This window comes from Excalfactoria chinensis, chromosome 27 (genome assembly GCF_039878825.1).
Source record: "Excalfactoria chinensis isolate bCotChi1 chromosome 27, bCotChi1.hap2, whole genome shotgun sequence".
NCBI classification, from domain to species: domain Eukaryota; kingdom Metazoa; phylum Chordata; class Aves; order Galliformes; family Phasianidae; genus Excalfactoria; species Excalfactoria chinensis.
Window position 1 is genome coordinate 719,181 of NC_092851.1, and position 23,873 is coordinate 743,053.

Genomic DNA, 23,873 nt, shown 5'->3' on the forward strand with positions numbered 1-23,873 from the left:
CCCCATCCCGGCACGCAGCGCCGCATGTTCCCATTGGGGGAGGGAGGGCCACCCCTTTTTTACGTTGACTGTATCATTGTTTTTCTACTCGTTTTGGTTTTGTTTTCTCCCCTCCCCCCCCCCCCCATCCCCCTCTTCTTTCACCCCCCTATTAGCCCCCCCCCCCCTTTAGAGCCGTGTTTTCATCTTACTGTATGGTTTCTCTCCGACCTTTCGATTCTTTAACGTGTAAATAAAGAAAATATTATTCGAGTTGAGCTGAGGCTGCTGCTTTCTGGTGTCTGGATGGTGACAAATGATGGGACACGGTGACACGGTGCTATTGGCTGGGCTGCATCACCACCCTGTGCTTGTAGGGACAGATCTGGGACCCCATACCTGCTTCCTACCCCCATATCTACCTCTGGACCCTGTATCTGCTTCCTGATCCCATACCTGAAACCGGATCCCATGCCTGCCTCCTGATCCCATATCTGCCTCCAGACCCCATACCTTAACCTGACCCCATATCCTCCTCCAGACCCCATATCCTCCTCCTGACCCCATACCTGCCTCCAGACCCCATACCTTAACCTGACCCCATATCCTCTTCCAGACCCCATACCTTAACCTGACCCCATATCCTCTTCCAGACCCCATACCTTAACCTGACCCCATACCTGCCTCCTGACCCCATATCTGCCTCCAGACCTGTATCTGCCTCCTGACCCCATATCTACTTCTGGACCCCATACCTTCCTCCTGACCCCATGTCTCCCTCCCGACCCCATATCTGCCTCCAGACCTGCAACCTGACCCCCGTACCTGCCTCCTGCCCCCATATCTGTCTCCCAACCCCATACCTGCCTCCAGACCCTGTACCTGCCTCCTGACCCCATACCTGCCTACCAACCCCATCTGTCTACACACCCCATACCTGCCTCCAGACCCCATACCTGACCCCATGCCTGCTTCTGGACCTGTATCTCCCTCCCGACCCCATGTCTCCCTCCCGACCCCATATCTGCCTCCAGACCTGCAACCTGACCCCCATACCTGCCTCCTGCCCCCATATCTGTCTCCCGACCCCGTACCTGCCTCCTGACCCCATATCTGCCTACACACCCCATACCTGCCTCCAGACCCCATACCTGACCCCATGCCTGCTTCTGGACCTGTATCTCCCTCCCGACCCCGTATCTCCCTCCCGACCCCGTATCTCCCTCCCGACCCCGTATCTCCCTCCCAACCCCATACCTGCCTCCTGACCCTGTACCTGCTTCCGTCCCCCATATCTGCTTTCTGCTCCTATGCCTGCCTCCTGACCCTGTATCTGCCTTCTACTCCCATACCTGCCTCCTGACCCCATACCTGTCTCCTGCACTCGTATCTGCATCTGGACCCCATATTTGTCTCCTGCCCCCATATCTGCCTCCTGACCCCTTATCTGTTTCCCAACCCATATCTGCCTCCTGCCCTCATACCTTTTTCGTGACCCCATATCTGCCTCCTGCTCCTATATCTGCCTCCTGACCCCATACCTGCAACCCAACCCTGTATCTGCTTCCCAACCCTGTACCTGCCTCCCGACCCCATATCTGCCTCCAGACCCCATACCTACCTCCTGCTTCCATATCTGCCTTCAGCCCCCATACCTTCCTCCTGCTCCCATATCTGCCTCTGGACCTGTATCTGCCTACTGACCCCATATCTACCTCCGCACCCCATACCTGCCTCCTGACCCCATATCTGCTTCCCAACCCTGTACCTGTCTCCTGACCCCATACCTGCCTCCTGACCATATCTGTCTCCAGAACCCATACCTGCCTCCTGACCCCATATCTGCCCCATGACCCCATATCTCCATCCAACCTCCCTTGGCACTGTGGCTTTGGGTTACCCATAGGCTGTGTGGTCAATGATGGAAGGGATATGATGGGACCTTGGGGTGATCACAGAGGGACCCCACAGGTAACACAAGAAACAAGGGGTGACCAAAAGATGGTAGTGGGGTGACTATAGGGGCAGTAGAAGGATCGTTGGAGGCCATGAGGCTGGAAATGAGCACCACGAGTCCAACCCCACCCCACTGCTGATACTCTGTGTCCAATGGGGCCCATAGGGCTGGCTGTAGGTTCGCTTCCCCACACAGCTTTCACTTCCCTCCCCCAACCCCACGCGACGGAAAGTCCCCGATGATTCACGGGCAGCAGGTTCGAAGTCAGCGCGTTTAATAGGATGGGGACAAAACGTGCATCGCGGTGACAGCTCGAAGGGACGCGGTGACAGCCCGAGGGAGAGCCGGGGCGACAGCTGGGAGTGCGGGGGGAGCGGCTCGGCGGGGCAGCAGCTAATTCAGCATCCCTGCGGGGAGACGGGCAGAGCTGAGCCCAGCTCGGGGCCGGGAACGGGAACGGGAATGGGAACGGGACGTTACCTGGAGCGGTGGCCACGGGTTGCCCTGAAACACAGCGAGACGACGTCAGAGTGGTCGTAACCCCCTTCCCACAGGCTCAGCCCCGCTCCCCAGCGCTCACCTTTCTGACTGCGCAGAAACATGAAGAGCCCCAGCGCCAGGAAGACGAGCCCCAGCACGAAGCCCCCCACGCCCGTCAGCATTTTGCTCCTGCCCGCGTCCGACGGCGGCTCTGCGGGGACGAAAAAGAGGGCTCAGCACAGCGGGACGACTCTACGCCCTTCTTCCCCCTCCTCGGTGTCGGGCCTTACCCCAGTGCTGGCTGATGGGTTGCTGCAGGCTGGCGTGCTCCACCCGGCACTCGTAGCTGTCCCCGCGCCGCGGGACGGTCTCCAGCACCACCAGCACCTGGTACGTCCAGTCCCCGTTCTGCATCACGTCCGTGGACACCACGCGCTCCGTCTCCTCCCTCCCGTTCTGGAACCACTTCACCTCGATCTCCGCCGGGTAGAAGCCCGTCACGTAGCACGCCAGCCGGTCGCTCTCGCCCAGGGAGCCCGACTGCAGCGCCGAGACCCTCACCTTGGGCTGCACTGCGGGGCACGGCGGCAGCGCTGCGGACCGACCGCCACAGCGCGGCGCCTGCCCGTCCGTCCGCGCTGTGCCCCGCCGCACTCACCGCTCCTCTGCACCGTGAAGGACTCCACAGCCCCGTAGTTGTGCCGGCAGTACGTGTCCACTGAACCCCGCGTATACTCCATAAACTCGGTGTCGCTATTCCAGTGCTCAGCCTGACGCTCTCCCAGCGTTGTATCGGCCACAAACTTCCCCACGTCGCTGTCGAAGTGCGTGTACTGCTGCCGGTTGTAGATGGTCCTCGCCACAAATCTCACCCGCTCGGTGCCGTTGAGGAAGTGGCACTCCGCTCTACCATACCACTGGAAGAACGCTGCGGGCAGACGGCACGGTCAGGGCTCACAACCGCCCCCAGCCATCCCCCCCGCCCCCTCCTCGTCCCCTCTGCCCCCCAACCACTGCTCTCCCGCCCCCCGCCCTCCATCACTCAGGAGCCCCACGTCGTGTCTCCAAGCTCACCCGAGGGCCGCTCCCAGCTCCCAGCGCTCCCAGCTTCGTTAATGGACTGGGCCAGCAGTGCCACCAGCACGGCCACCGCCGCCGGGACGCGCCCGCTCCCCATGGCTGCTGCCGCCCGATGATGGGGGACCCGGCACCACACGCCAGCACCCAGCCCGGGGCCGGGCGGTGTGGGCCAATGAGGGGCGACTTCGGGGGGAGGTGTCACCCGTCTCCAGGCAGATTTGGGCGCAGCGGGGCTCCCTCTGACACTCTGCCCCGGTCCCATCGTCACACGGGGGTCCCCACGGCTCTCATCCCACCCGATGTTCCCCCCACAATATCACCACGGTTATTCAGTGTTCACCCCACTGTATGGCTGTGGTCACCCAATGGTCTCATCATAACGATGCCACCTTGACAGCCCATTCTCATCCCATACTCCCCATTTTTGTCCCTCTGCCCCTTCATGGTCTGCTCATGGTTTACAGACCTGTCATCAGGTCATGTTCAGCTCGTGTTCCTCCAGTGTTCCCATCATAGTGACCTCACAGTCACCCAATCATGTCCATAGTGTCCCTGATGTCCTCAGTGGGACCCAGTTGTCCTCAGTGCAACAGGACCTGGCCATTCCCAATGCAATCCAGCTGTCCATGCAGCATGGCACACAGATGTGCACATGGGATGGGACCCAGCTTTCCCCACTGTCATCCAGATGCTTCCATGGGTTGGGAAATGAGCATCCCTGATGTCACCCAGATGTCCACGTGCGATGGACCCTGCTCATCCCTCATGGCATCCCAACGTCCAGGTTGGGATTGGATCAGAATGTCACCCAATCCTCCTGCTGATGGATTATGCTTCTGCTGAACCCCCTCCCATCCTCACCATGAGCAGAGAAAGGAGTGATCCTGTGCTCACTGCTATGGGTCTCACCCCACACCTGGCACTGCTCCTTCAGGGTCACGTCTGTGATACTGGCTGCGTCCCCATCCCCTCCAAGATGGATTTCCTATTGCAGGAAGACCAAGGAAGTGAAGCAGAGTGGGAACGGGGCAAACAGATGCATTCTGTGTGATCAACAAGCCATGATTTATTTATTTATGTATTTATTATTGCAAGAAACAACACAGAGATGCAGTTCTGAGCTGCGGGGTAACAAGCGAGGAACTGGGAAATCACTGTTAATAAACAACTAAATGTACCCATAAGAAATCAAAGACCCCAGGTTGGGATAGTTTAGGGGTCAGAGTGTATTGGCTGCTAATCAGGGTGGGGGCAGGAAGGCGATATGTGCTGATTCTCCCCCAGCCTGTGGCTCAGCAGCTTGAATAGCGGAAGGGATGGGTTTGATTTGGATTGGGCAATCCCATTCCTTGCCAATGGATGAAAGGATGGAGATGGAGGTGGGTTTTGCACGGTGTCTGTGGGAATAAAAGCTGCAAAGGAGAGCTGAGCAGCTGCTTTGCAGGCAGGCAGGAGCCACTGGTTGTGAGGGAGTTAGAAGTGATGTGTGAGGGGATGCAAAGTGTGCTGTGAGCTGGGAGAAGTGTGCAACACGGGGGTGAGAAGCATGAAGAAAGGCAGCAAAAAGGAGTGATTTCCCAGCAGGGAAAGGAGGGGAAGCTGCTTCCTGCTGCTGGCAGCAAAACTGCTGCGTCCTGCATGGGAACTCTGCTGCTGGGCATCTCCCCTCACCCCTTCCCCATCTGCCCTGCTGCCTTTTAATGGAAATCCCCCTTGAAAAAGCCCATTTTGAGACCATTTCTTTTTACATCCAGCATCAGACGGACACAGGCAACGGGTTGGGGTTAGCAGGGAGGATTTGGGGTTCTATCTTTTTGCTGAGCATAGCTTTCAGTCAATGGGGATAATCCCATTGCAAGGAGAGGGGGGTGTTTAACTGCACGTGGTAACAATGAGTGGCAATGGGAGGTGATGTGATTGCATGGGGGGAGGTGGCGGGTGGAAAGCTCTGTTTTTCCCCATAGACTGGGGCTGATGTGGCTGTTCTTGTTGTTTATTAATGGGGGGAGGATTCTAGGGGAGGGTTTACCCCTATATTACACTGCATTTACATTCAGGTCTCTCTCCTTGCCTATCCCTGGCAGTGCTGGCACTTCTCCTTGCTGTCTTCTTCAATGGCCATCATCGCCACAGAGGGAGGAATCACTTTTCCTTTCAGTCACTGCAATGAGTTTTAGCACCCAGCAATGGATCCTTAATGGGTCTCTGCTTGTGGGGCGCTGCTGATGGGGGGAAGTTTTGCTTTGCAGGTGAAGTGGAAGAACCAGAATGGAAGAAATGAGGGAATATCCCAACTTTGGGGGCACAGAACGGAGCAGGAGGGAAGGTAACAGCAGAGCCATGCCCTGAACACAACCCTTTGTTATTAATAATACTAATAATTGCTTTTTATTTATGGGATTCTGTGATGGTTTTGTTCTCGTTAATTATAATTAACCATCCCTGAGGCACTATTTGGGGGAAAAAAAGGCATTTTGGGGGTCTGCTGCTCACACCTGGGCTGCGCTTTTGACCCATTGGAGGTCTCTTCTCCCATAGGTCCCAGCCATAGGCCATGCGTTACCATCCAGCTGACGTTGGCAGCGCTGTTCACGGTGCTGCTCATCACTGCTGTTGCCTTTGCAGGTGAGCGCTGAGGGTTCCAAAGAGCAGAGAAAACCCTTTGGGGTCATGGTGTGCATCCCACGGTGGGATCTGTGCCCTCAGGATACACAACCACAGGTCTGGGCCCTATGGAGGATCATCTGTGCCCACACAACCACATACAAGGAGCTGTGCCCTATAAGTGTAGGGCACCAGAGTGGGCAGGAAAACCTTCCTCCACAAGACCAACCCCATCTCTGGGGCTTCTTTGCACCCAGATTGCCCAAAATTGGATTATTTAGGAGAAAAATGAGCTTTTTCTCACTGGTTGTCCAAGAAGCAAGAGATGCTGGCACGAATCTCACCAAGCCCAGAGGTCTGGAGGACCAAAAGAACTCTTTTCTCACCCATTCAGAACTGATAACTCCACCTGAGGGCACTTTGAGGCTGGAAATCCTTTAAACCAGCCATTCTGAAGGCGCAGCTGCTGCCATTTCTCATCCCTTTGGCTCTGTCCATGGCAGTGCAGGCATTCCAGCCCCATCCCCAGCCCTGTGCTCAGTGTCCCTTCGACTGGATTGGATTCAGAGGAAAGTGCTACCGCTTCTCAGAGGATGAAAGCAATTGGACTTCCAGCCACAACAACTGCTCTGCTCTTGGGGCTTCCTTGGCTGTGTTGGACAGCGCTGAGGACTTGGTGAGCGGGACACAAAAGAGCCACCAATGGATCTTGGCCTCTTGAGGGCTTCTTGGCTGCTCTGTCAGGGTTTCCTTTCTGATGTCGGGCTGAGGAGGTGGATGGTGGTTGCCTTGAGGGTAGGATAGATCCATTTCTCAAAACTCAGGGGGAAAAAGGATAAGTCTTGCTATAAAACTATCAAGTAGCCACTCTGCCTTAACGATGATGAGCTTCCATAATGGATTGGGTGATTTCAAGCACTGAGATCATTGGTTGAAAGGGTTCTGCAGGCAATGGAACATCCCAAAGCATCCCACGATCTGTTCCCTCTCTTTGCAGAGCTTCGCAATGAGACACAAAGGCAGCTCCCCACACTGGGTTGGCCTCACACGGGAAGGCCAAGAGCATCCATGGCAATGGCTGAACCGCTCTCCTTCCTCTCACCCGTGAGTTCCCATCCTTGTCTTGGAAGATGCAGCTTTTCCAGCCCTCAAATGTCCATTTCTGAGCCTCGGGAGCATTTCTGCTGCTGCTTTATGGGATGAGGAGATGTGGGGAAGGCGCTTTGCACCGCTTTGAGTCCTAGAAGTTCATTCAGCAGCAGAAGTGGGGCAGGAAGAAGAGATTCCTCTTGACTTAATGGTTTTCTGTTTGGTTTCAGCACTGCGATTCCCCACCAGCTGAGCTCTGTCTGTGTGTGTCTGTCTGTCCATCCCTGCAGGTTCCAGGTGCAAGGCGATGGTCCCTGTGCATACCTGGGGGACGCCGGGCTCAGCTCCTCCCACTGCAGCCAGCGCAGGAATTGGGTTTGCACCAAACCCGCCTTGCAAAACACGAGCAAGAAGAACTTGTGCATCAGCACCTGAGCTGCTCCCGGAGCCCAACACGCCGTGCAAGGAGGAAGAAACGAAGGCAAAGAGCTCCGCTTGCAGCTGCTCTCGGAAGCGACGGGAGGGCAGTGCGCTCCTCCAGACCAAGGCCGACAGTGCCGCCTATGGGGCTGCGAGGACCAACGCAATGCTGTTTGCTCGCAGGAAACGCTTCTTCCGTTCTCTCCGCCACTCCTATATGTACAACAGACCAATTCCTTCTGGTCATTTGGTGCAATTAAAGAGTATATATGGTTAAAGGACCCAAACCACCTTCCGGTACTGAACGGAATAGAAGAGCACAGACCGCCCGCTTCCTCCCCCTGCCGTCGCACATCAGAAGGTCCCCATGGATGTGCAGACAACGGGACAGTCTCGGAGCGACTTCTTCTTGGGGAGGGCACGGAGCGGGCGATGCGGCGGCACAAGGGGAGGGTGTGGAGGCAACAGGAGGACGAACCGAGGCCGGGAGTGCGGGGGGTGCCGGTGGAGCGTCTCGGCGGAGCAGCAGCTAATTCAGCATCCCTGCGGGGAGACGGGCAGAGCTGAGCCCAGCTCGGGGCCGGGAATGGGAGCGGGAATGGGAACGGGACGTTACCTGGAGCGGTGGCCACGGGTTGCCCTGAAACACAGCGAGACGACGTCAGATCGCCTGCACTCCCACCCTCCCTGCTTAGCCCCTTTCCCCAGCGCTCACCTTTCTGACTGCGCAGAAACATGAAGAGCCCCAGCGCCAGGAAGACGAGCCCCAGCACGAAGCCCCCCACGCCCGTCAGCATTTTGCTCCTGCCCGCGTCCGACGGCGGCTCTGCGGGGACGATAACGGGGACTCAGCGACGGGGGGCGACGCTCCGCCCTTCTCCCCCCTTCCCCGGTTCCAGCCTTACCCCAGTGCTGGCTGATGGGTTGCGGCAGGCTGGCGTGCTCCACCCGGCACTCGTAGCTGTCCCCGCGCCGCGGGACGGTCTCCAGCACCACCAGCACCTGGTACGTCCAGTCCCCGTTCTGCATCACGTCCGTGGACACCACGCGCTCCGTCTCCTCCCTCCCGTTCTGGAACCACTTCACCTCGATCTCCGCCGGGTAGAAGCCCGTCACGTAGCACGCCAGCCGGTCGCTCTCGCCCAGGGAGCCCGACTGCAGCGCCGAGACCCTCACCTTGGGCTGCACTGCGGGGCACGGCGGCAGCGCTGCGGACCGACCGCCACAGCGCGGCGCCTGCCCGTCCGTCCGCGCTGTGCCCCGCCGCACTCACCGCTCCTCTGCACCGTATAGGACTCCCCAACCCTGTAGTTGTGCCGGCAGTAGTTGTCCACCTGTCCCCGTTTGTACTCCAGATACTCGGTTTTGTTGTTGAAGTGCTGAGCCTGACGCTCTCCCAGCGGTGTATCGCCCACAAATATCCCCACGTCGCTGTCGAAGTGCGATGTCTGCTGCCGGTTGTAGATGTGCCTCTCCACAAATCTCACCCGCTCGGTGCCGTTGAGGAAGTGGCACTCAGATAGCATACCGTAGAGGAAGAACGCTGCGGGCAGACGGCACGATCAGGGCTCAAAGCCGACCCCCTCCAACCCTCCGCCCCCTCCCCATCCCCGCTGCCCCCCAACCACTGCTCTCCCGCCCCCCGTCCTCCATCCCTACGTTGCCCCGAGCGCGGCTCCGAGCTCACCCGAGGGCCGCTCCCAGCTCCCAGCGCTCCCAGCTTCGGAAATGGACTGGGCCAGCAGTGCCACCAGCACGGCCACCGCCTCCGGGACGCGCCCGCTCCCCATGGCTGCTGCCGCAGGACGATGGAGGACCCGGCACCACGCTCCAGCAGCGACCCCGGAGCTGGGCTGGGTGGGCCAATGAGGGGCGACTTCGGGGGGAGGTGTCACCCGTCTCCAGGCAGATTTGGGCGCAGCGAGGCTCCCTCTGACACTCTGCCCCGGTCCCATCGTCACACGGGGGTCCCCACGGCTCTCATCCCACCCGATGTTCCTCCCACGATATCACCACGGTCATTCAGTGTTCACCCCACTGTATGGCTGTGATCACCCAATGGTCTCACCGTAATGATGCCACTTTGACAGCCCATTCTCATCCCATACTCCCCCTTCTTGTCCCTCTGCCCCTTCATGGTCAGCTCATGGTTAACAGACCTGTCATCAGGTCATGTTCAGCTCACGTTCCTCCAGTGTTCCCATCATAGTGACCTCACCGTCACCCAATCATGTCCCCATGGTCCCCAGTGGCTCCCAGATGTCATCAGTGCTACAGGATCTGACCATTCCCAATGCCATCCAGGTGTCCATGCAGTATGGGACACAGATGTGCACATGGGATGGGACCCAGCTGTCCCCACTCTCATCCATGACACTGTCCTGGGACCTGATGGGGTGCATCCATGTGTGCTGAGCGAGCCGGTAGAGGTCATTGCTGAACCACTCTCTGTCAGCTTTTAGAGGTCTTGGAGAATGGGGGAGGTACCTGCAGACTGGAGGACAGCCAGTGTCACTTCTGTCTTGAAAAAGGGCAAGAAGGAAGAACCAGGTAATTATAGGCCAGTCAGCCTCACCTCTGTCCGTGCAAAGGTGATGGAACAGCTTGTGCTGGATGCCATCTCCAGACAACTGGGAGAAAAGGTGGTTATCAGGAGTAGTTAGCATGGGTTCACCAAGGGGAGGTCGTGCAAGTGAAGAGCCTTGCACCTAGGAAGAAATAATTGCACACACCAGTACAGGCTGGGGGATGAGCTGCTGGAGAGGAGCTCTGCAGAGAGGGATCTGGGCTTCCTGGTGGATGATAGAACGGCCTTGAGTTAGCAGTGTGCCCTTGTAGCCAAAAAGGCCAATGCCATACTGGGGTGCATTAAAAAGAGCATGGCCAGCAGATTGAGGGAGGTGATCCTCCCCCTCTACTCTGCCCTGGTGAGGCCTCATCTGGAATACTGTGTCCAGTTCTGGGCTCCCCAGTACAAAAAAGACAGGGATCTCTTGGAAAGAGTCCAGCGGAGGGCCACAAAGATGGGAAAGGGCCTGGAGCATCTCCCCTATGAAGAAAGGCTGAGTGAACTGGGTCGGTTCACCCTTGAGAAAAGACAACTGAGAGGGGATATTATCCAGGTTTATAAATATCTGAGGTGTGGGGGCCATAGTGGGGAGGGAAGTCTCTTTTCAGTTGTACGTGGAGACAGGACTAGGGGAAATGGACATAAGCTGGAACATAGGAAGTTCAACATGAATGTGCGCAAGAACTTCTTTACGGTGAGGGTAACGGCGCACTGGAAAAGGCTGAACAAGGGGGTTGTGGAATCTCCTTCTCTGGAGATATTCAAGTCACACTTGGACACCTACCTGTGCGACCTGGTGTAGGGAGCCTGCTTTGGATGGGGGATTGGACTCGATGATCTCTAGAGGTCCCTTCCAACCCCTACAATTCTGTAACTCTGTGATGATGAGCATCACTAATGGACTGGGTGATTTCAAGCACTGAGATCATGGGTTGAAAGGGTTCTGCAGGCAATGGAACATCCCAAAGCATCCCACGATCTGTTCCCTCTCTTTGCAGAGCTTCGCAATGAGACACAAAGGCAGCTCCCCACACTGGGTTGGCCTCACACGGGAAGGCCAAGAGCATCCATGGCAATGGCTGAACCGCTCTCCTTCCTCTCACCCGTGAGTTCCCATCCTTGTCTTGGAAGCTGCAGCTTTTCCAGCCCTCAAATGTTCATTTCTGAGCCTCGGGAGCATTTCTGGTGCTGCTTTATGGGGTGAGGAGATGTGGGGAAGGAGCTCTGCACCGCTTTGAGTCCTAGAAGTTCATTCAGCAGCAGAAGTGGGGCAGGAAGAAGAGATTCCTCTTGACTTAATGGTTTTCTGTTTGGTTTCAGCACTGCGATTCCCCACCAGCTGAGCTCTGTCTGTGTGTGTCTGTCCATCCCTGCAGGTTCCAGGTGCAAGGCGATGGTCCCTGTGCATACCTGGGGGACGCCGGGCTCAGCTCCTCCCACTGCAGCCAGCGCAGGAATTGGGTTTGCACCAAACCCGCCTTGCAAAACACGAGCAAGAAGAACTTGTGCATCAGCACCTGAGCTGCTCCCGGAGCCCAACACGCCGTGCAAGAAGGAAGAAACGAAGGCAAAGAGCTCCGCTTGCAGCTGCTCTCGGAAGCAACGGGAGGGCAACGCGCTCCTCCAGCCCAAGGCCGACAGTGCCGCCTATGGGGATGAGTGGAACAAAGCAATGCTGTTTGAGCACAGGAAACGCTTCTTCGATGCTCTCCACCACTCCTACATGTACAACTGACCAATTATTTCCGGTCATTTGGTGCAATTAAAGAGTATATGTGGTTAAAGGACCCAAACCACCTTCCGGTACTGAACGGAATAGAAGAGCACAGACCGCCCGCTTCCTTCCCCTGCCGTCGCACATCAGAAGGTCCCCATGGATGTTCAGACAACGGGACAGCGTCGGAGCGGCTTCTTCTTGGGGAGGGCACGGAGCGGGCGATGCGGCGGCACTGAAGGAGGGTGAGGGGGCAACACGAGGGAGAGACGCGGCCGGGAGTGCGGGGGGTGCCGGTTGAGCGTCTCGGCGGAGCAGCAGCTAATTCAGCATCCCTGCGGGGAGACGGGCAGAGCTGAGCCCAGCTCGGGGCCGGGAATGGGAACGGGAATGGGAACGGGACGTTACCTGGAGCGGTGGCCACGGGTTGCCCTGAAACACAGCGAGACGAGGTCAGAGTGGTCGTAACCCCCCTCCCCCCTGCTCAGCCCCGCTCCCCAGCGCTCACCTTTCTGACTGCGCAGAAACATGAAGAGCCCCAGCGCCAGGAAGACGAGCCCCAGCACGAAGCCCCCCACGCCCGTCAGCATTTTGCTCCTGCCCGCGTCCGACGGCGGCTCTGCGGGGACGAAAAAGGGGGCTTAGCGACGGGGAACGACCCTTCCGCCCTTCCCCCCCCTCCTCGGGGTCGGGCCTTACCCCAGTGCTGGCTGATGGGTTGCGGCAGGCTGGCGTGCTCCACCCGGCACTCGTAGCTGTCCCCGCGCCGCGGGACGGTCTCCAGCACCACCAGCACCTGGTACGTCCAGTCCCCGTTCTGCATCACGTCCGTGGACACCACGCGCTCCGTCTCCTCCCTCCCGTTCTGGAACCACTTCACCTCGATCTCCGCCGGGTAGAAGCCCGTCACGTAGCACGCCAGCCGGTCGCTCTCGCCCAGGGAGCCCGACTGCAGCGCCGAGACCCTCACCTTGGGCTGCACTGCGGGGCACGGCGGCAGCGCTGCGGACCGACCGCCACAGCGCGGCGCCTGCCCGTCCGTCCGCGCTGTGCCCCGCCGCACTCACCGCTCCTCTGCACCGTGAAGGGCTCATCCACCCCGTAGTTGTGCCGGCAGACCGTGTCCACTTCTCCCCGTTTGATCTCCATAAACTCGGTTTGGCTGTTCCAGTACTCAGCCGCAAGCTCTCCCAGCGTTGTATCGGCCACAAACTTCCCCACGTCGCTGTCGAAGTGCGCGAACTGCTGCCGGTTGTAGAAGTGCCTCTCCACATATCTCACCCGCTCGGTGCCGTTGAGGAACTGGCACTCCGCCATATAAGCATCTTGGAAGAACGCTGCGGGCAGACGGCACGGTCAGGGCTCACAGCCGCCCCACTCCAGACCCCCCTCATTCTCCCTGTCCCCTCTGCCCCCCAACCACTGCTCTCTCGCCCCCGCCCTCCATCCCTCCGGAGCCCCGCGTCGCGGCTCCGAGCTCACCCGAGGGCCGTTCCCAGCTCCCAGCGCTCCCAGCTTCGGTAACGGAATGGGCCAGCAGTGCCACCAGCACGGCCACCGCCGCCGGGACAAGACCGCTCCCCATGGCTGCTGCCGCCCGACGATGGGGGACCCGGCACCACACGCCAGCACCCAGCCCGGGGCCGGGCGGGGTGGGCCAATGAGGGGCGACTTCGGGGGGAGGCGTCACCCGTCTCCAGGCAGAGTTGGGCGCAGCGGGGCTACCTCTGACACTCTGCCCCGGTCCCATCGTCACACGGGGGTCCCCACGGCTCTCATTCCACCCGATGTTCCCCCCACAATATCACCACGGTTATTCAGTGTTCATCCCACTGTATGGCTGTGGTCACCCAATGGTCTCACCGTAATGATGCCACTTTGTGACCCTATTCTCATCTCATACTCCCCATTTTTGTCCCTCTGCCCCTTCATGGTCTGCTCATGGTTAACAGGCATGTCATCAGGCCATGTTAAGCTCCTGTTCCTACAGTGTTGCCTTCATAGTGACCTCACCGTCACCCAATCATGTCCCCAGTCGGTCCCAGATGTCCTCAATGGGACCCAGATGTCCTCAATGCAACTGGACCTGGCCATTCCCAATGCCATCCAGCTGTCCATGCAGCATGGCACACAGATGTGCACATGGGATGGGACCCAGCTTTCCCCACTGTCATCCAGATGCCTCCATGGGTTGGGAAATGACCATCCCTGATGTCACCCAGATGTCCACGTGCGATGGACCCTGCTCATCCCTCATGGCATCCCAACATCCAGGTTGGGATTGGATCAGAATGTCACCCAATCCTCCTGCTGATGGATTATGCTTCTGCTGAACCCCCTCCCATCCTCACCATGAGCAGAGAAAGGAGTGATCCTGTGCTCACTGCTATGGGTCTCACCCTACACCTGGCACTGCTCCTTCAGGGTCACGTCTGTGATCCTGGCTGTGTCCCCATCCCCTCCAAGATGGATTTCCTACTGCAGGAAGACCAAGGATGTGAAGCAGAGTGGGAACGGGGCAAACAGATGCATTCTGCTTGAACAACAAGCCATGATTTATTTATTCATGTATTTATTATGGCAAGAAATAACACAGGATGATGAGCTGATTGCATGAGTGCATGAGTCCTCCTTCTCCCCCAGCCCTTCCTTCTCTCCCCTACACCAGTCAGGATTGACCTGCAACCCAAAGAACAAGAGCCCAAACCCAGCCTGCAATGAGCACCCACCACACAAAGCACCCCTTACCGCGCTGCCGCTGAGCAGGAGACCAACAGCCCATAGGATGCCTTGAATCAGCGCTCATCATTTCCTCATCCATGGCTCAGAAGTTCACCACGACGGCCCCAAAATGACAAAGTCCCGCAGCAACTTCTTGCTTGGTGACCAACCCGCCTGCGTCCACTGCCAGGAAATGGCGTTGGCTGCGCTTGGTCATCTTGGTTTTGCCTTCAGATCACAACAGAAGCAAACACCAACACAACCAATAGGGGTAGATGCAGCCCTGCAGCCTTTCCCTTTGGGGCGCCACAGCCCATGGCTCATCTTGCAGCTCTCTGAGGGATGGAAACACCTCTGGGTTCAGTGGTGGCAATGAGCAACATGATGCAGAACAGTGGGGTAAGCAGCAAGGATCTGGGAAATGACTGCTAATATACACCTAAATGTACACATAAGAAAGCAAAGAAACCGAGCTGGGATAGTTTAGGGCTCAGAGTGTGTTGGCTGATAATCAGGGTGGGGGGAGGAAGGCGATATGTGCTGATTCTCCCCCAGCCTGTGGCTCAGCAGCTTGAATAGTGGAAGGGATGGGTTTGATTTGGATTTGGCAATCCCATTCCTTGCCAATGGAAGAAAGGATGGAGATGGAGGTGGGTTTTGCACGGGGTCTGTGGGAATAAAGGCTGCAAAGGAGAGCTGAGCAGCTGCTTTGCAGGCAGGCAGGAGCCACTGGTTGTGAGGGAGGGAGAAATGATGTGTGAGGGGATGCAAAGTGTGCTGTGAGCTGGAAGAAGTGTGCAACATGGGGGTGAGAAGCATGAAGAAAGGCAGCAAAAAGGAGTGATTTCCCAGCAGGGAAAGGAGGGGAAGCTGCTTCCTGCTGCTGGCAGCAAAAGTGCTGCGTCCTGCATGGGAACTCTGCTGCTGGGCATCTCCCCTCACCCCCTCCCCATCTGCCCTGCTGCCTTTTAATGGAAATCCCCCTTGAAAAAGCCCATTTTGTGACCATTTCTGTTTACATCCAGCATCAGACGGACACAGGCAATGGGTTGGGGTCAGCGGGGAGGTTTTGGGGTTCTATCTTTTTGCTTAATCTAGCTTTGAGTCAATGGGGATAATCCCATTGCAAGGGGAGGGGGGTGTTTAACTGCAGGTGGTAACAATGAGTGTCAATGGGAGGTGTGATTGCATGGGGGTGGGTGGAGGGAAGATGAGATTCTCCCCATAAACTAGGGCTGATGTGCCTTTTCTTGTTGTTTATTTATGGGGGGAGCATTATGGGTTGGGGTTTTACCCCTATATTACACTGCATTTACATTCAGGTCTCTCTCCTTGCCTATCCCTGGCAATGCTGGCACTTCTCCTTGCTGTCTTCTGCATGACCATCATCGCCACAGAGGGAGGAATTGCGTTTCCTTTCAGTCACTGCAATGAGTTTTAGCACCCAGCAATGGATCCTTAATGGGTCTCTGCTTGTGGGGCGCTGCTGATGGGGGGGAGTTTTTGCTTTGCAGGTGAAGTGGAAGCCCCAGAATGGAAGAAATGAGGGAATATCCCAACTCTGGGGGCACAGAACGGAGCAGGAGGGAAGGTAACAGCAGAGCCATGCCCTGAACACACCTCTTTGGTATTATTGTCATTATTACTATTATAATTAACCCTCCCTGAGGCACTATTTGGTGAAAAAAAGAGGCATTTTGGGGTCTGCTGCTCACACCTGGGCTGCGCTGTTGACCCATTGGAGGTCTCTTCTCCCATAGGTCCCAGCCATAGGCCATGCGTTACCATCCAGCTGACGTTGGCAGCGCTGTTCACGGTGCTGCTCATCACTGCTGTTGCCTTTGCAGGTGAGTGCTGAGGGTTCCAAAGAGCAGAGAAAACCCTTTGGGGTCATGGTGTGCATCCCACGGTGGGATCTGTGCCCTCAGGATACACAACCACAGGGCTGGGCCCTATGGAGGATCATCTGTGCCCACACAACCACATACAAGGAGCTGTGCCCTATAAGTGTAGGGCATCAGAGTGGGCAGGAAAACCTTCCTCCACAAGACCAACCCCATCTCTGGGGCTTATTTGAACCAGATTACCTAAATTTCGATTATTTAGGTGAAAAATGGGCCGTTTCTCTGCTGGTTGTCCAAGAAGCAAGAGATGCTGGCACAAATCTCACCAAGCCCAGAGGTCTGGAGGACCAAAAGAACTCTGTTCTCACCCATTCAGAACTGATAACTCCACCTGAGGGCACTTTGAGGCTGGAAATCCTTTAAACCAGCCATTCTGAAGGCGCAGCTGCTGCCATGTCTCATCCCTTTGGCTCTGTCCATGGCAGTGCAGGCATTCCAGCCCCATCCCCAGCCCTGTGCTCAGTGTCCCTTCGACTGGATTGGATTCAGAGGAAAGTGCTACCGCTTCTCAGAGGATGAAAGCAATTGGACTTCCAGCCACAACAACTGCTCTGCTCTTGGGGCTTCCTTGGCTGTGTTGGACAGCGCTGAGGACTTGGTGAGGGGGACACAAAGGAGCCACCGATGGATCTTGGCCTCTTGAGGGCTTCTTGGCTGCTCTCTCAGGGTTTCCTTTCTGATGTCGGGCTGAGGAGGTGGATGGTGGTTGCCTTGAGGGTAGGTTGGGTCCACTGCTCCAAATTCAAGGGGAAAAAGGATAAGTCTTGCTATAAAACTATCAAGTAGGCACTCTGCCTTAACGATGATGAGCTTCCATAATGGATTGGGTGATTTCAAGCACTGAGATCATTGGTTGAAAGGGTTCTGCAGGCAATGGAACATCCCAAAGCATCCCATGATCCGTTCCCTCTCTTTGCAGAGCTTCGCAATGAGACACAAAGGCAGCTCCCCACACTGGGTTGGCCTCATACGGGAAGGCCAAGAGCATCCATGGCAATGGCTGAACCGCTCTCCTTCCTCTCACCCGTGAGTTCCCATCCTTGTCTTGGAAGCTGCAGCTTTTCCAGCCCTCAAATGTTCATTTCTGAGCCTCGGGAGCATTTCTGGTGCTGCTTTATGGGGTGAGGAGATGTGGGGAAGGAGCTCTGCACCGCTTTGTGTCCTAGAAGTTCATTCAGCAGCAGAAGTGGGGCAGGAAGAAGAGATTCCTATTGACTTAATGGTTTTCTGTTTGGTTTCAGCACTGCGATTCCCCACCAGCTGAGCTCTGTCTGTGTGTGTCTGTCTGTCCATCCCTGCAGGTTCCAGGTGCAAGGCGATGGTCCCTGTGCATACCTGGGGGACGCCGGGCTCAGCTCCTCCCACTGCAGCCAGCGCAGGAATTGGGTTTGCACCAAACCCGCCTTGCAGAACACGAGCAAGAAGAACTTGTGCATCAGCACCTGAGCTGCTCCCGGAGCCCAACACGCCGTGCAAGGAGGAAGAAACGAAGGCAAAGAGCTCCGCTTGCAGCTGCTCTCGGAAGCAACGGGAGGGCAATGCGCTCCTCCAGCCCAAGGCCGACAGTGCCGCCTATGGGGATGAGTGGAACAAAGCAATGCTGTTTGAGCACAGGAAACGCTTCTTCGATGCTCTCCACCACTCCTACATGTACAACTGACCAATTATTTCCGGTCATTTGATGTCATTAAAGAGTATATTTGGTTAAAGGACCCAAACCACCTTCTGGTACTGAACGGAACAGAAGAGCACAGACCGCCCGCTTCCTTCCCCTGCCGTCGCACATCAGAAGGTCCCCATGGATGTGCAGACAACGGGACAGTGTCGGAGCGACTTCTTCCTGGGGAGGGCACGGAGCGGGCGATGCGGCGGCACTGGAGGAGGGTGAGGGGGCAACACGAGGGAGAGACGCGGCCGGGAGTGCGGGGGGTGCCGGTGGAGCGTCTCGGCGGAGCAGCAGCTAATTCAGCATCCCTGCGGGGAGACGGGCAGAGCTGAGCCCAGCTCGGGGCCGGGAATGGGAACGGGAATGGGAACGGGACGTTACCTGGAGCGGTGGCCACGGGTTGCCCTGAAACACAGCGAGACGAGGTCAGAGTGGTCGTAACCCCCCTCCCCCCTGCTCAGCCCCTTTCCCCAGCGCTCACCTTTCTGACTGCGCAGAAACATGAAGAGCCCCAGCGCCAGGAAGACGAGCCCCAGCACGAAGCCCCCCACGCCCGTCAGCATTTTGCTCCTGCCCGCGTCCGACGGCGGCTCTGCGGGGACGATAACGGGGGCTCAGCACAGGGGGGCGACACTCCGCCTTCGCCCCCCCCCCTAGCGTCGGGCCTTACCCCAGTGCTGGCTGATGGGTTGCGGCAGGCTGGCGTGCTCCACCCGGCACTCGTAGCTGTCCCCGCGCCGCGGGACGGTCTCCAGCACCACCAGCACCTGGTACGTCCAGTCCCCGTTCTGCATCACGTCCGTGGACACCACGCGCTCCGTCTCCTCCCTCCCGTTCTGGAACCACTTCACCTCGATCTCCGCCGGGTAGAAGCCCGTCACGTAGCACGCCAGCCGGTCGCTCTCGCCCAGGGAGCCCGACTGCAGCGCCGAGACCCTCACCTTGGGCTGCACTGCGGGGCACGGCGGCAGCGCTGCGGACCGACCGCCACAGCGCGGCGCCTGCCCGTCCGTCCGCGCTGTGCCCCGCCGCACTCACCGCTCCTCTGCACCGTGAGGGACTCAAACACCCCGTAGTTGTGCCGGCAGACCGTGTCCACTGCACCCCGTAAGTACTCCAGATACTCGGTTTTGCTGTTGATGAATTCAGCCTGAAGCTCTCCCAGCGTTGTATCGGCCACAAATTTCCCCACGTCGCTGTCGAAGTGCGTGAACTGTTGCCTGTTGTAAATGTGCCTCGTATCCAACCTCACCCGCTCGGTGCCGTTGAGGAAGTGGCACTCCCATATAAAATCATACTGGAAGAACGCTGCGGGCAGACGGCACGGTCAGGTCTCACAGCCGCCCCCCTCCAACCACCCGCCCCCTCCCCATCCCCGCTGCCCCCCAACCACTGCTCTCCCGCCCCCCGCCCTCCATCCCTCTGTTGCCCCGAGCGCGGCTCCGAGCTCACCCGAGGGCCGCTCCCAGTTCCCAGCGCTCCCAGCTTCGGGAATGGACTGGGCCAGCAGTGCCACCAGCACGGCCACCGCCGCCGGGACGCGCCCGCTCCCCATGGCTGCTGCCGCCGGACGATGGGGGACCCGGCAACCCACGCCAGCACCCAGCCCGGGGCCGGGCGGGGTGGGCCAATGAGGGGCGACTTCGGGGGGAGGCGTCACCCGTCTCCAGGCAGAGTTGGGCGCAGCGGGGCTCCCTCTGACACTCTGCCCCGGTCCCATCGTCACACGGGGGTCCCCACGGCTCTCATCCCACCCGATGTTCCCCCCACGATATCACCACGGTTATTCAGTGTTCACCCCACTGTATGGCTGTGGTCACCCAATGGTCTCACCATAATGATGCCACTTTGTGACCCTATTCTCATCCCATACTCCCCATTTTTGTCCCTCTGCCCCTTCATGGTCAGCCCATGGTTAACAGACCTGTCATCAGGTCATGTTCAGCTGCATCACGTGCAACAGGACCTGGCCATTCCCAATGCCATCCAGCTGTCCATGCAGCATGGCACACAGATGTGCACATGGGATGGGACCCAGCTGTCCCCACTGTCATCCAGATGCCTCCATGGGTTGGGAAATGACCATCCCTGATGTCACCCAGATGTCCACGTGCGATGGGACCTGCTCATCCCTCATGGCATCCCAACATCCAGCTTCGGATGGGATCCCAATGTCACCCAAACCTCCTGTTTATGGATGATGCTTCTGCTGAACCCCCTCCCATCCTCACCATCAGCAGAGAAAGGAGTGATCCTGTGCTCACTGCTATGGGTCTCACCCCACACCTGGCACTGCTTTTTCAGGGTCACGTCTGTGATCCTGGCTGTGTCCCCATCCCTTCCAAGATGGATTTCCTATTGCAGGAAGACAAAGGAAATGAAGCATAGTAGGAATACGCCAAACAGATGCAATTTGTGTCATCAGCAAAAGCTGTTTTATTTATTATTATATTTATTTATTTATATGTATTTATTATGGCAAGAAACAACACAGTGACGTGGTGCTGAGCTGTGGGGCAAGCAGGGAGAAACTGGGAAATAACTGTAAATAAACTACTAAATGTACCCATAAGAAATCAAAGACCCCAGGTTGGGATAGTTTAGGGGTCAGAGTGTATTGGCTGCTAATCAGGGTGGGGGGAGGAAGGCGATATGTGCTGATTCTCCCCCAGCCTGTGGCTCAGCAGCTTGAATAGCGGAAGGGATGGCTTTGATTTGGATTGGGCAATCCCATTCCTTGCCAATGGAAGAAAGGATGGAGATGGAGGTGGGTTTTGCACGTGGTCAGTGGGAAGAAGGGCTGCAAAGGAGAGCTGCCAGCAAAAGTGCTGCGTCCTGCATGGGAACTCTGCTGCTGGGCATCTCCCCTCACCCCTTCCCCATCTGCCCTGCTGCCTTTTAATGGAAATCCCCCTTGAAAAAGCCCATTTTGTGACCATTTCTTTTTACATTCAGCATCAGACGGACACAGGCAACGGGTTGGGGTCAGCAGGGAGGTTTTGGGGTTCTATCTTCTTCCTGAGCCTGGCTTTGAGTCAAGAGGGATAATCCCATTGCAAGGGGAGGGGGGTGTTTAACTGCAGGTGGTAACAATGAGTGGCAATGGGTGGTGATATGATTGCATTGGGGTAGGGGAAGGGAAGATGAGATTTTCCCCATAAACTGGGGCTGATGTGGCTGTTCTTGTTGTTTATTTATTGGGGGGAGCGTTATGGGGTGGGGGTTTACCCCTATATTACACTGCATTTACATTCAGGTCTCTCTCCTTGCCTATCCCTGGCAATGCTGGCACTTCTCCTTGCTGTCTTCTGCATGACCATCATGGCCACAGAGGGAGGAATCACGTTTCCTTTCAGTCACTGCAATGAGTTTTAGCACCCAGCAATGGATCCTTAATGGGTCTCTGCTTGTGGGGCGCTGCTGATGGGGGGAAGTTTTTGCTTTGCAGGTGAAGTGGAAGAACCAGAATGGAAGAAATGAGGGAATATCCCAACTCTGGGGGCACAGAACGAAGCAGGAGGGAAGGTAACAGCAGAGCCATGCCCTGAACACACCTCTTTGGTATTATTGTCATTATTACTTCTTATTTATGTGATTCTATGATGGTTTTATTGTCAATAATTATAATTAACCCTCCCTGAGGCACTATTTGGGGGGAAAAAAGGCATTTTGGGGGTCTGCTGCTCACACCCGGGCTGCGTTGTTGACCCATTTGAGGTCTCTTCTCCCATAGGTCCCAGCCATAGGCCATGCGTTACCATCCAGCTGACGTTGGCAGCACTGTTCACGGTGCTGCTCATCACTGCTGTTGCCTTTGCAGGTGAGTGCTGAGGGTTCCAAAGAGCAGAGAAAAACCCTTTGGGGTCATGGTGTGCATCCCACGGTGGGATCTGTGCCCTCAGGATACACAACCACAGGGCTGGGCCCTATGGAGGATCATCTGTGCCCACACAACCACATACAAGGAGCTGTGCCCTATAAGTGTAGGGCATCAGAGTGGGCAGGAAAACCTTCCTCCACAAGACCAACCCCATCTCTGGGGCTTCTTTGCACCCAGATTGCCCAAAATTGGATTATTTAGGAGAAAAATGAGCTTTTTCTCACTGGTTGTCCAAGAAGCAAGAGATGCTGGCACGAATCTCACCAAGCCCAGAGGTCTGGAGGACCAAAACAACTCTTTTCTCACCCATTCAGAACTGATAACTCCACCTGAGGGCACTTTGAGGCTGGAAATCCTTTAAACCAGCCATTCTGACGGCGCAGCTGCTGCCATGTCTCATCCCTTTGGCTCTGTCCATGGCAGTGCAGGCATTCCAGCCCCATCCCCAGCCCTGTGCTCAGTGTCCCTTCGACTGGATTGGATTCAGAGGAAAGTGCTACCGCTTCTCAGAGGATGAAAGCAATTGGACTTCCAGCCACAACAACTGCTCTGCTCTTGGGGCTTCCTTGGCTGTGTTGGACAGCGCTGAGGACTTGGTGAGGGGGACACAAAAGAGCCACCAATGGATCTTGGCCTCTTGAGGGCTTCTTGGCTGCTCTGTCAGGGTTTCCTTTCTGATGTTGGGCTGAGGAGGTGGATGGTGGTTGCCTTGAGGGTAGGTTGGGTCCACTGCTCCAAATTCAAGGGGAAAAAGGATAAGTCTTGCTATAAAACTATCAAGTAGCCACTCTGCCTTAACGATGATGAGCTTTGGTAATGGAGTGGGCAATTTCAAGCACGGAGATCATTGGTTGAAAGGGTTCTGCAGGCAATGGAACATCCCAAAGCATCCCAGGATCTGTTCCCTCTCTTTGCAGAGCTTCGCAATGAGACACAAAGGCAGCTCCCCCCACTGGGTTGGCCTCACACAGGAAGGCCAAGAGCATCCATGGCAATGGCTGAACCGCTCTCCTTCCTCTCACCCGTGAGTTCCCATCCTTGTCTTGGAAGATGCAGCTTTTCCAGCCCTAAAATGTCCATTTCTGAGCCTTGGCAGCATTTCTGGTGCTGCTTTATGGGGTGAGGAGATGTGGGGAAGGCGCTTTGCACCGCTTTGAGTCCTAGAAGTTCATTCAGCAGCAGAAGTGGGGCAGGAAGAAGAGATTCCTATTGACTTAATGGTTTTCTGTTTGGTTTCAGCACTGCGATTCCCCACCAGCTGAGCTCTGTCTGTGTGTGTCTGTCTGTCCATCCCTGCAGGTTCCAGGTGCAAGGCGATGGTCCCTGTGCATACCTGGGGGACGCCGGGCTCAGCTCCTCCCACTGCAGCCAGCGCAGGAATTGGGTTTGCACCAAACCCGCCTTGCAAAACACGAGCAAGATGAAGTTCTGCATCAGCACCTGAGCTGCTCCCGGAGCCCAACACGCCGTGCAAGGAGGAAGAAACGAAGGCAAAGAGCTCCGCTTGCAGCTGCTCTCGGAAGCGACGGGAGGGCAGTGCGCTCCTCCAGCCCAAGGCCGACAGTGCCGCCTATGGGGCTGCGAGGACCAACGCAATGCTGTTTGCTCACAGGAAACGCTTCTTCCGTTCTCTCCGCCACTCCTATATGTACAACAGACCAATTCCTTCGGGTTATTTGGTTCAATTAAAGAGTATATTTGGTTAAAGGACCCAAACCACCTTCCGGTACTGAACGGAATAGAAGAGCACAGACCGCCCGCTTCCTCCCCCTGCCGTCGCACATCAGAAGGTCCCCATGGATGTGCAGAC

General features: G+C 56.9%; 7 protein-coding genes across 7 annotated transcripts; 3 read left to right on the plus strand and 4 right to left on the minus strand.

Moving 5' to 3' along the window:
- Window positions 1-2,201: 2,201 nt before the first annotated feature.
- Window positions 2,202-3,619, minus strand: LOC140263091 (class II histocompatibility antigen, B-L beta chain-like). The gene is made up of 6 exons (XM_072357836.1): window positions 3,491-3,619; window positions 3,075-3,344; window positions 2,707-2,988; window positions 2,517-2,627; window positions 2,417-2,440; window positions 2,202-2,343 (listed from the first exon to the last, which is right to left on the minus strand). The coding sequence occupies exons 1-6, from the start codon at window positions 3,591-3,593 to the stop codon at window positions 2,330-2,332; spliced, it is 804 nt and encodes a 267-aa protein (XP_072213937.1). The 5' UTR covers window positions 3,594-3,619; the 3' UTR covers window positions 2,202-2,329.
- Window positions 3,620-5,750: 2,131 nt separating this feature from the next.
- LOC140263110 (C-type lectin domain family 2 member B-like) lies at window positions 5,751-7,670 on the plus strand. The gene is made up of 5 exons (XM_072357861.1): window positions 5,751-5,822; window positions 6,035-6,121; window positions 6,604-6,776; window positions 7,098-7,204; window positions 7,480-7,670. The coding sequence occupies exons 1-5, from the start codon at window positions 5,765-5,767 to the stop codon at window positions 7,622-7,624; spliced, it is 570 nt and encodes a 189-aa protein (XP_072213962.1). The 5' UTR covers window positions 5,751-5,764; the 3' UTR covers window positions 7,625-7,670.
- A 416-nt stretch (window positions 7,671-8,086) lies between these two features.
- On the minus strand, window positions 8,087-9,399 carry LOC140263095 (class II histocompatibility antigen, B-L beta chain-like). Its single transcript, XM_072357841.1, has 6 exons — window positions 9,297-9,399; window positions 8,883-9,152; window positions 8,515-8,796; window positions 8,325-8,435; window positions 8,226-8,249; window positions 8,087-8,152 (listed from the first exon to the last, which is right to left on the minus strand). Exons 1-6 carry the CDS (start codon window positions 9,397-9,399, stop codon window positions 8,139-8,141), a joined length of 804 nt encoding a protein of 267 aa, XP_072213942.1. The 3' UTR covers window positions 8,087-8,138.
- Window positions 9,400-12,137: 2,738 nt separating this feature from the next.
- On the minus strand, window positions 12,138-13,209 carry LOC140263096 (class II histocompatibility antigen, B-L beta chain-like). The gene is made up of 5 exons (XM_072357843.1): window positions 12,960-13,209; window positions 12,592-12,873; window positions 12,401-12,511; window positions 12,301-12,324; window positions 12,138-12,227 (listed from the first exon to the last, which is right to left on the minus strand). The coding sequence occupies exons 1-5, from the start codon at window positions 13,207-13,209 to the stop codon at window positions 12,214-12,216; spliced, it is 681 nt and encodes a 226-aa protein (XP_072213944.1). The 3' UTR covers window positions 12,138-12,213.
- A 2,727-nt stretch (window positions 13,210-15,936) lies between these two features.
- LOC140262989 (C-type lectin domain family 2 member B-like) lies at window positions 15,937-17,963 on the plus strand. The gene is made up of 5 exons (XM_072357723.1): window positions 15,937-16,204; window positions 16,374-16,460; window positions 16,943-17,115; window positions 17,437-17,543; window positions 17,819-17,963. The coding sequence occupies exons 1-5, from the start codon at window positions 16,147-16,149 to the stop codon at window positions 17,961-17,963; spliced, it is 570 nt and encodes a 189-aa protein (XP_072213824.1). The 5' UTR covers window positions 15,937-16,146.
- A 395-nt stretch (window positions 17,964-18,358) lies between these two features.
- Window positions 18,359-19,738, minus strand: LOC140262987 (class II histocompatibility antigen, B-L beta chain-like). Its single transcript, XM_072357721.1, has 6 exons — window positions 19,636-19,738; window positions 19,222-19,491; window positions 18,854-19,135; window positions 18,665-18,775; window positions 18,565-18,588; window positions 18,359-18,491 (listed from the first exon to the last, which is right to left on the minus strand). The coding sequence occupies exons 1-6, from the start codon at window positions 19,736-19,738 to the stop codon at window positions 18,478-18,480; spliced, it is 804 nt and encodes a 267-aa protein (XP_072213822.1). The 3' UTR covers window positions 18,359-18,477.
- Window positions 19,739-21,451: 1,713 nt separating this feature from the next.
- LOC140262990 (C-type lectin domain family 2 member B-like) lies at window positions 21,452-23,557 on the plus strand. Its single transcript, XM_072357724.1, has 5 exons — window positions 21,452-21,708; window positions 21,917-22,003; window positions 22,487-22,659; window positions 22,981-23,087; window positions 23,363-23,557. The coding sequence occupies exons 1-5, from the start codon at window positions 21,651-21,653 to the stop codon at window positions 23,505-23,507; spliced, it is 570 nt and encodes a 189-aa protein (XP_072213825.1). The 5' UTR covers window positions 21,452-21,650; the 3' UTR covers window positions 23,508-23,557.
- The last annotated feature ends 316 nt before the right edge of the window (window positions 23,558-23,873 follow it).

Coding starts and splice junctions, on each gene's coding strand:
- LOC140263110 (XM_072357861.1), top strand. CDS start 5,765: ATGGAAGAAATGAGGGAATATCCCAACTTTGGGGGCACAGAACGGAGC. Junction 6,122..6,603: donor CACTGCTGTTGCCTTTGCAG/GTGAGCGCTGAG, acceptor TGTCCATGGCAG/TGCAGGCATTCCAGCCCCAT. Junction 6,777..7,097: donor TGGACAGCGCTGAGGACTTG/GTGAGCGGGACA, acceptor CTCTCTTTGCAG/AGCTTCGCAATGAGACACAA.
- LOC140262989 (XM_072357723.1), top strand. CDS start 16,147: ATGGAAGAAATGAGGGAATATCCCAACTCTGGGGGCACAGAACGGAGC. Junction 16,205..16,373: donor AGAACGGAGCAGGAGGGAAG/GTAACAGCAGAG, acceptor CTTCTCCCATAG/GTCCCAGCCATAGGCCATGC. Junction 17,544..17,818: donor CGCTCTCCTTCCTCTCACCC/GTGAGTTCCCAT, acceptor CCATCCCTGCAG/GTTCCAGGTGCAAGGCGATG.
- LOC140263096 (XM_072357843.1), bottom strand. CDS start 13,209: ATGGCGGAGTGCCAGTTCCTCAACGGCACCGAGCGGGTGAGATATGTG. Junction 12,874..12,959: donor CTTCACGGTGCAGAGGAGCG/GTGAGTGCGGCG, acceptor CGTGCCCCGCAG/TGCAGCCCAAGGTGAGGGTC. Junction 12,512..12,591: donor ACCCATCAGCCAGCACTGGG/GTAAGGCCCGAC, acceptor TCGTCCCCGCAG/AGCCGCCGTCGGACGCGGGC.
- LOC140262990 (XM_072357724.1), top strand. CDS start 21,651: ATGGAAGAAATGAGGGAATATCCCAACTCTGGGGGCACAGAACGAAGC. Junction 22,004..22,486: donor CACTGCTGTTGCCTTTGCAG/GTGAGTGCTGAG, acceptor TGTCCATGGCAG/TGCAGGCATTCCAGCCCCAT. Junction 23,088..23,362: donor CGCTCTCCTTCCTCTCACCC/GTGAGTTCCCAT, acceptor CCATCCCTGCAG/GTTCCAGGTGCAAGGCGATG.
- LOC140263095 (XM_072357841.1), bottom strand. CDS start 9,399: ATGGGGAGCGGGCGCGTCCCGGAGGCGGTGGCCGTGCTGGTGGCACTG. Junction 8,797..8,882: donor CTATACGGTGCAGAGGAGCG/GTGAGTGCGGCG, acceptor CGTGCCCCGCAG/TGCAGCCCAAGGTGAGGGTC. Junction 8,250..8,324: donor GTTTCTGCGCAGTCAGAAAG/GTGAGCGCTGGG, acceptor GCTGTGTTTCAG/GGCAACCCGTGGCCACCGCT.
- LOC140262987 (XM_072357721.1), bottom strand. CDS start 19,738: ATGGGGAGCGGGCGCGTCCCGGCGGCGGTGGCCGTGCTGGTGGCACTG. Junction 19,492..19,635: donor GAACTGGGAGCGGCCCTCGG/GTGAGCTCGGAG, acceptor GTCTGCCCGCAG/CGTTCTTCCAGTATGATTTT. Junction 18,589..18,664: donor GTTTCTGCGCAGTCAGAAAG/GTGAGCGCTGGG, acceptor GCTGTGTTTCAG/GGCAACCCGTGGCCACCGCT.
- LOC140263091 (XM_072357836.1), bottom strand. CDS start 3,593: ATGGGGAGCGGGCGCGTCCCGGCGGCGGTGGCCGTGCTGGTGGCACTG. Junction 2,989..3,074: donor CTTCACGGTGCAGAGGAGCG/GTGAGTGCGGCG, acceptor CGTGCCCCGCAG/TGCAGCCCAAGGTGAGGGTC. Junction 2,628..2,706: donor ACCCATCAGCCAGCACTGGG/GTAAGGCCCGAC, acceptor TCGTCCCCGCAG/AGCCGCCGTCGGACGCGGGC.